Consider the following 8,952-nt stretch of genomic DNA (forward strand, 5'->3'; position numbering starts at 1 on the left):
CAGCTGCAAGTTCTCGTCAACGATCTGCACACACAGATAGAGAGTGAGAGAAGACACTGTTTTTTATCTTTGACCTTTTATCAAGTGAAAAAGTGTCGCAACTTTCGAGTTGAAAAATGACGTAAATTCGCTGATCTTTTTCTCCTTGCTCAAATATATGTGTATATTAATGTGAGTGAGAGGAGAAACTGTTTTTCTTTTATCTGTTACCTTTTATCATGTGAAAAAATGTCTCAACTTCCGGTTTGAGAAATGATGTAAATTTGCTGATCTTTTTTGAAAATAAATTCATCAAACTTTTCGGTAATTGCAAGGATATTAACTTTATTCATTTCTACACCCCATGTCAGTATACATTGCATGTACCCTGACACACAGAATGAATCAAATCTGAGCGTACCAATGGTTTGAATTGGGTTTAGGGTCGAGGTCAACACCATGTCCAATAATAATAAAAATAAGAAGAGGTGCAGGTGATAAAATAATGATAAACGTTTTTTTTTTTAATTCAAGTCCTTAGCATCTAAGCACTTGACAGTGCCAAAACCTGAAATCAAGTAAATCAGGTTTTTAAAAAGAAGGGAATCGTAAATTTACTGTTTAAAATTTAAAATCGTATGAACAGAGAATCTGAAAAGCATTTAAGGTCTTAAGATGGAGAAATTCTTACATTAGGGGTTCTTAAAAGGGGGGTATCACTTTATCAATTTTGATGAGGGTGGTGTTAATGTTGTGTGACTGTTGCATTAACAGACCTGAACGAGGAGCTGGTTCACCTGTTGATAGAGCGGGACGACCTGCACATGGAGCAAGACTCACAGCTGGTGGACATAGAAGACCTCACCAGGTGAGACTCTGTAATGACCCTTTGTTGTTACCTTCATGTTGTTGTTGTTCTGGTGGTGGTGGTCTTTGGTGGTGGTGGACTTTGGTGGTGGTGGTGGTGGTGGGGATGGTCTGTGGTGGTGGTGGTCTTTGGTGGTGGTGGTCTTTGGTGGTGGTGGTGGTGGTGGGGGTGGTCTTTGGTGGTCTTTGGTGGTGGTGGTCTTTGGTGGTGGTGGTGGGGATGGTCTTTGGTGGTGGTGGTCTTTGGTGGTGGTGGTCTTTGGTGGTGGTGGTGGTGGGGATGGTCTTTGGTGGTGGTGGTGGTGGGGATGGTCTTTGGTGGTGGTGGTGGTGGGGATGGTCTTTGGTGATGGTGGTGGTGGGGATGGTCTTTGGTGGTGGTGGTGGTGGGGATGGTCTTTGGTGGTGGTGGTGGTGGGGATGGTCTTTGGTGGTGGTGGTGGTGGGGATGGTCTTTGGTGGTGGTCTTTGGTGGGGATGGTCTTTGGTGGTGGTGGTGGTGGGGATGGTCTTTGGTGGTGGTGGTGGTGGGGATGGTCTTTGGTGGTGGTTGGGGTTGTGGGTTAATTGTTTGACTGTGTGTTGATCGATCTGTGTCTATCTTTTCTGTCTGTCATCTGTCTGTCTCTTTGTTTTGTTTGTTTGTCGGTCTTTCTGTGTCAGTGTGTTTGTGTATGTGTGTGCATGTGTATGTCTGTGTGTCTGTAGCTATTGTTGTAGTATTTTGTTAACCACCCTCAGACTTTTTTGACAAACTAGAAAAAACGTTTGTTTTAAACCCATTTGATTTTCATATTACAGGTATGGAATCTGTGAATGTTTTTTTTTTCTTTTCTTTTTCATGGTACATGTACCAGTCTAATTAATTACCTTTATTGATATTAAAAAAAAAATGAAAATAATGTTTTTTCAGTTCAGATAACGACTTCAGACTTTTTGTCTTAATTGCTTTGCCAGAAATTCAATTTGTTCTCTCACTCTTTTCATTAGTTTAAGCCCTTATGTATAGCTCATTTTGATTGCTGTTATAGATATGACCTTAGTATCTGATGGCAGGGAGACAACTCCATCAATGCAGAGCAACTGCCTGTGATAAGGGGGACTACTGCGTCACCCTGTCACACTAGCTTTTGGCATAACATATGTGACCCTCCACCACGGAATGAGTCGCATATCACCTTTGCATGATTTTTGTATTTTTACATTTTGTTAAAGAGTTTGTTATGCTCTATCCAGTGGGGAAAACCATTTTAGAAAAGAGCGAAAACTGTTTGAGTTATAAGCCTGTGACTACGGTGATCCTCGCACTGATACCTTACAACCCCCCGGACATATATTAGGCCTAGCGCAGAACCGCGCGAGGTGACATCCGACTCATTCCGTGGTGGAGGGTCACATATTATGACAGCTAATTTCTGCATGTCACATTAAAAGATTTTCCCGCAGTGGGGCACTGCGGTTATGAAATTAAAAGCCCCTCCTGTTTTTGGAACCGCAGGAGCTTTCTAGTTTGCTGTTAGGTAGATTTTTGGTTCCTCTTTCCTGTCATGCTCTCTTTTTCTTCATGAATTCTTTTATTTTTTCTGCCTTCTTGCTCATTCACCTGTATTTTTTCCAAAAATCTCTTCTCTTGCCGCTTGTCTCGCGATTCATGTATAGTTTAATCTGTTAGTGTTCTGATGTAAGTCCAGCAGTAGATAGGTTAAGCCTATTTTAACATACTGGAAACTGGTAATCTTCCAGTAGGTATTAATTTAGTTTTACTAAAGCCTGCTGGGACACAAGTAATGGGTTAGTGCATTTGTAAACAGGAATCGCTTGACAAGTGGCCCCCTTCATCCCCCCCTTCCTCGTCCTGATATGGCTCTGCGTAGTCGGCTGGACGTTAAGCAACAAATAAACAAACAAACAAATTAAAAGATTTTATACTCTAAACATATCTTTTTTCCTTTTGTTTGTGCAGTTTTGCACAACATATGTCAGAGACGAACAACAACAAGTCGACTCAGAACAACAGGAACTCCTCAGTGCTCAGCAAGAAGCTCAAATGACTGCAGACAGCTCACATACCTCCCAGGGGAAATGTGGAATGAATGCGTTCAGCCATCGAAAGAATGGAAGCAGTCTGAGCTATCAGTTACCTGAAAGTTCCAAGGAAAACGTACAGGAATGACTGCATTCAGCCATCGAAAGAATGGAAGCAGCCTGAATCATCAGTATCCTGAAAGCTTCAGGTTATAAAACGTGGAATGGATACATGTGTTCAGTCATCAAAATAATGAAATCGGCGAACAATCAATGTCCTGAAAACTGTGCGGAAAAGTGAATTGAATGAGTACAAAATTAAGACGGCCAACCATATGTGACTTGAAAGTTAAAGGACAAATGTGGAATGAATGCTTTCATGTAAAAAGTTAAAGCGGACATCCATCCGAGTCCTGAAAGCTCTTGGGGAAATATGGAGTATTGCATCCAGCCAGAAAAAAGATGACACTCTCCCAACCAACTGTTGCTGTCCTGAAGCTGTCAATATCTACGCAGTGTTTGATACACACCACTTAAGTTGTTCAGATGCATCATGACTGAGGTTCATACAGTGGTACCTGTACTGAAGGGGACTGGAAAAAAGTACCCCTATATTGCAGGTGAATGTCATAACAGATATATTTTGGTGATGTACGTGAACAGACAATACATGTAGCTGTTCTTTCTTTGGGTGTGTCTTCTCTTCAGAGGGGCCTAACGTTGCAGGCTCCATCTTCTCTTCAGAGGGGCCTAACGTTGCAGGCTCCATCTTCTCTTCAGAGGGGCCTAACGTTGCAGGTTCCATCTTCTCTTCAGAGGGGCCTAACGGGGCAGGTTCCATCTTCTCTTCAGAGGGGCCAGCCTAACGTTGCAGGTTCCACTTCAATTCTGTTGACATTTCAGGATGTGCAGGAGTACACTTGTGAAAGGTACTAGGCAGGATCGAGTGTCAGTATTCTCAACATTCTGTTTGAAGGATCCAAATTAGTCCAGGAGGCTGAGAGTCATTAAATTTCTCAAACTGAATCATTCTGTGAGGATTACTTTATTACACATGCATTTGTGACAGTGACTTTTAACTCATTTTACTCAGCAATCAGCTCAAGAGCTTGTGGAATTCTCATGATCTGACTTTGGACTCGACAATAACGACAAGCTAACGGGAGTTGTCGGAGACTGTGAGTTAATTGTCAACAAGGACTGCGTGCGAGTCATGGCAGTGAAATGTTTGTTCACAAGGAGTTCATGTTTCTATGCTAAGGTGCTTTGAAGACAGTGCTGGGAACCAGACCCGTATATAGGAGTCTTGCATGGTTGACCGACAGTCTTCTTCTTTTTATTCTTCAGCTTTCAACAGTGTTTAACGACAGTTGTTACGGAAAAAGCTGATGTAATATGTCCCAATGAATTTTTTTCCGCATTTCTTTGAGAAACTGGGGCCAGCTGTGAACATCAATCAAGGTTTTCTACACCATTTGTGTGCACAAGGGAATGAAAGAAGTTGAAAAACATGTCTGCCTGACAATAATAACTAAAGTGCAGTGGTGTGCATTTCACATCATGACATGTAAGTTTGGACTGTGAAGAAGAAAGCTGGGTTTATAATTATTCAGTTGCTGGACGGTTTAATTTGTCTGTTATTTCTGGGACAAAGCAGCTTCACAAAAAGAGATTGTATCCATACCAAGCTGATCGAGCCAGTGAGGGACAGTTGTAATTTCCTTGACAGCAAGGCAAGCCAAGGGAAGTAATTTACGTAGTTGGGAGAGTGTGAGTATAATTTATTATACAGTGGTACCTCTGACGACAGATATAATAGGACACCCTTGGGACCAGCCTGACGGCGATCCTTGATTGAGCCCGAAGTCGACTTCGAGAAGTCTTTTACGGAAAACTCAGTACTAAAGTCCCGTGCGGCCAGCTTCACAAAGTATACTGCGCGTAGTCGACTTCGAGAAGTCTTTTTCGGAAAACTCAGTACTAAAGTCCCGTGCGGCCAGCTTCACAAAGTATACTGCGCGTAGTCGACTTCGAGAAGTCTTTTACGGAAAACTCAGTACTAAAGTCCCGTGCGGCCAGCTTCACAAAGTATACTGCGCGTAGTCGACTTCGAGAAGTCTTTTACAGAAAACTCAGTACTAAAGTCCCATGCGGCCAGCTTCACAAAGTATACTGCGCGCAGTCGACTTCGAGAAGTCTTTTACGGAAAACTCAGTACTAAAGTCCCATGCGGCCAGCTTCGCGAAGTCGACTTCGTCCAGTTAAGAACAAGCTTAAAGTGTCCCTACATTGCTTGCCGTAGATCGCATGCAGATGGCAAATAAGTTTTGTCATGGGTAGTGTCTTTCCCAAAGTAGTGTGCAGAAGTTACTAGTTGCACAAGATAGTTTGGTTTAAACCACAATTAATGTTACGAGAACTGGAGACAGATTAAATCAAACTTTGCAAGTTTCAGTCAAGGAAAGGTGTCTGTCTGTTGCATGTTATCGTGTGCATCTGTTTTTGACATGAAAATACTGGATGATTTTTAAAAAATTTGTCATAGGCATTTTAAGGGTTTTTCTTTTACTTCTCGAGAGAGCTGCATGCCACCATGTATTATGGATTTGATGTTTTTACACTACTGTTCTAAAAGACCTAGATTAATTCTTAAAGTGGCCTGAATAAGACCTGTATATAATGGGGAAATGCAAACTCTGTGAAGACTGGAATTTTAGAAATGTCAAAAAGGCTTAGAGGGAGCAGTCATTATGTTAAATAGTTTCTGTAAACTGGCACTACCTACAATTATAACATTAAGAAGCAAGCATGCCACAACTCATGATCACTAATTGGTTGGCCAACCAGTCAAACTGCCGTCTTTTACGGGCCACAAAGTGCATCTGTTTTAATCCACTTGCATGCATGGATTCCAGCTGCGGCTTAATGCCACAATGTGGCTAAAATTAACCAAGACCATCAAGTTAAAAAAAAAAAGCTTTCGCATTGACAATAATTTTGCAATAACTCACCATGTACCAACTCAACATCAACCATGCCCAAAACAAAGCATTTATCATACAATGCAGAGTAAAATTAATAATGTACATATGGTATATTAATATATAGTGTAGTGACATGTGTAGCACACGTATGAATCTGTGAATACAAAAACCTGTCACCTACAATCAGCACAGGTGTTTTGGTCCGACAGGTTTAAGATTTTCCCCCCAAGGGTTTTCACACGAAAAGGAGCCAATATATGGTGCAAATTCAATTGTGAATCTTTTTGGTAACGTGCCAGTGGCACGAAGGAAGAGCTAGTTTGTCTGTACACTGTTACATGTTGATTGTACTAATATTACACCAAGTCGTGTTTGCTTTTTTGAACTCATGTACAATGTACATGCTTTTTGTGTTTTGCTATTTATGCAAATTACTTGGCAAATAGTGCAGGAATAATCAGACCATCAAAACCATTGTGCTTAATAATGGTGGACATTTAATTTATGCATGAATGTTAACTCATTCTTTTATGGTTGTGCAAATTTCTTTCTCCTTTTATTTGTTTTTTAACATTTGACGCATCATCTTTCATTCGTCCTGATATATTGTACATATACAGTGAATTTCAATTTCCTTTCTTATCGTGTTATATATTGTACATGAGCAGAAAAGTTGTTTTGTTGAAAGCGCAAAGATGTTTGAAGTGTAATATTTTATTGCCAAATGTGAATGTTAGCCAGATTTGGAGCACAATGTTTTGTGCCGTGTATATATGTATAGGTTACAACACGAGTGGTTTTTTATATGGCTTGTATTTCAGTCAAGACCCAGCGGATGAATATCATCGGGAGACACGAGCCTCTGGCGAGTGGCTCTCGATTGATATTCCCGCTGGGTCTTGACTGAAATACAAGCCATATAAAAAACCACGAGTGTTGTAATCTGTATATCCCATTCTACCATCAAACACAAAGTGTAGACTACTAGCGGCACTGTTGCGATCTGTGCAGGGTAAAACTGTTGCCAGCGAGACTTAGCCCTTTTGCAACCTTAAACTAAGTGACCGTCGCTGAAAAAATAAAACGAATGAGTGCATCGATAAGTACGCGGTAACACTACTTTCAGACCATTTAAAAGCTTTAAGTAAAGGTTCATAAGTTGCAAGAAAGTAATGAAGTCGAATAGAAATTAATTTAGTTGAAGCGCACAATTCTTTTGTTTTGCGTTTCAGGTCGGCAGAACGGGCGAAACGGGTTTGGGACCCATTTGGCTTACTCGATTCAGAATTGATTCCACGTTGTTTTTCTCGAACGTGTGTAATTAGGCTTATTGACAGAGAAGCAAATCTTAGGGAACAAATATGTAGGTTTAGATTTAACCATTTGCTCCCTATTTGAAATGTATCTACGTGATAAACTGTTTTGCGAGTGTGTTTGCATGGATGAACTTAAACTGGTATGGGTGAGAGGAAAACGCGACCGACACGTCTGTCACCGCCGATTGATTGCATTTTGAAGGAATATGACTGGATTACGGAAAAATATGTGGACTTACTGCAGAGCCAGGCAAAAGAGTAGACTTGCTCGCAAAACACGTGAAACAGCCGATGTTTGATAGCTGAAGGCGCACACCAAAACACACTACCGACAGATTCTCAAAAGTCGTCTGCTAACGATGCAAGGGGAGGGTACTCGTGTTTTTGTTTTGGTTCGCTAGCATCTGGTTATCTTGTAAGTTGAATGTTCGTTTTTTTCGACCTGCATTGCTTTCATAATGAAAGAAACTTTTGCTTATTGCATCTCATACATCAGATCAGTTCTGAGATTCATTTTTGCGTGCAACTGATATGGTTTTCTGAGCCGTGCAATACGATTTTAGAACTTCATACAAATGTGTCACATTGTTCGGCGCGAGGTCAAAGGTCGGGAGGAAAGTAGTCCTTTGCCCAAATCGGAATCTGCACTATCATATATTTTTTGGAGTCCATGATGTATTTATTGAGCTATAAAAATACAACATATATACCCATACTGAAGTAACAGAGACAAAGAAGGGAGGTCATGGGATATATATATAATATGTACTTGCAGTAATCATTGCGCCAGTAGTTTTGCCATATATACTGTAGTCTACGTAAGGTTTTTGGTCATGATATTAGATAGCAGTCAGAAGACTTGGTCATTATGTTAGATAGCAGTCAGAAGACTTGGTCATAATGTTAGATAGCAGTCAGAATTAAGACTTGGTCATAATGTTTAAAGATTTTCACTCAGTGTCTCTGTGATTGGGTGTTTGAACAATTGTGAGTATGTGTGTGTGGTGTGTTTGTATGTGTGTGTGTGTGTATTTGTGCACATGCATGCATGTGTGGAAGCATACATGCATGAGTGTGTACAGTGCATGTGTGTGAGTGAGTGTGTGTGTGTGTGTGTGTGTGTAGAGAAAGGCGTCTGTCTGTTTGTTGAGTTTTGACTGTTGATGTGTGTATGCTAGCTACTTTCGTTCACTTTCACATAGTTTTTATACAATTGTTTTGTAAAAGTTTTTTGACAATCTGAAATGGTACAAATCTTGCATTTCCCCCCCAAATCAAATGTCATGATATTACAAGAGTCATCAGTATAAAACAAATGTTTAAGTTCAAACAATTTAGCTGTGTGCAATTATATTACACTTGTAGCTAATGGACATTTGATGTGCTAGCTTGTTTGTCATGAACGTTGCATGTGGGAGCATTCTAGAGAGCGTTAAGGGGTGTATAAATTTACAGATGTCTGGTGAATGAATACTGTAATATAACATTTGCGATTTAGCTGTTTGTGTCTGTGTGTGTGTGTAAGTATATATGAGCAAGTGCAGGAAACTTTGTGAGTTAATTTAATGGGGTTTTTTGTCCATTTTCAGTCATGTGTTTGTTTAGTTGTTGGTTTAAACAGGGTTTATTCAACAATTCATAGATAATTCAACATAATACATGTTTAAGGATTAACAACAAGCTCAAGCTTATGGTGGTGACCCTAACAGGAGAATTTAACATACGGATTACAATATCTTGTTTAGTTGTTGAGAAGTAGACAGAACAAGAAATTCTAGTTT

At 40.3% G+C, this 8,952-nt stretch overlaps 1 protein-coding gene across 1 annotated transcript in view; it reads left to right on the forward strand.

Annotated features, from left to right (window-relative positions):
- Positions 1-4,960, forward strand: part of LOC138945486 (serine-rich adhesin for platelets-like) — a 252,698-nt gene extending 247,738 nt beyond the window's left edge. The window contains exons 11-13 of the mRNA XM_070316917.1: positions 1-43; positions 754-847; positions 2,810-4,960. The exon at positions 1-43 is cut by the window's left edge and continues 78 nt beyond it. Of these exons, the coding sequence (XP_070173018.1) occupies positions 1-43; positions 754-847; positions 2,810-2,897 (225 nt within the window). The 3' untranslated portion in view covers positions 2,898-4,960. The remainder of the gene's footprint in view (positions 44-753; positions 848-2,809) is intronic.
- The last annotated feature ends 3,992 nt before the right edge of the window (positions 4,961-8,952 follow it).

Source organism: Littorina saxatilis, linkage group LG13, assembly GCF_037325665.1.
Source record: "Littorina saxatilis isolate snail1 linkage group LG13, US_GU_Lsax_2.0, whole genome shotgun sequence".
Classification (NCBI taxonomy): domain Eukaryota; kingdom Metazoa; phylum Mollusca; class Gastropoda; order Littorinimorpha; family Littorinidae; genus Littorina; species Littorina saxatilis.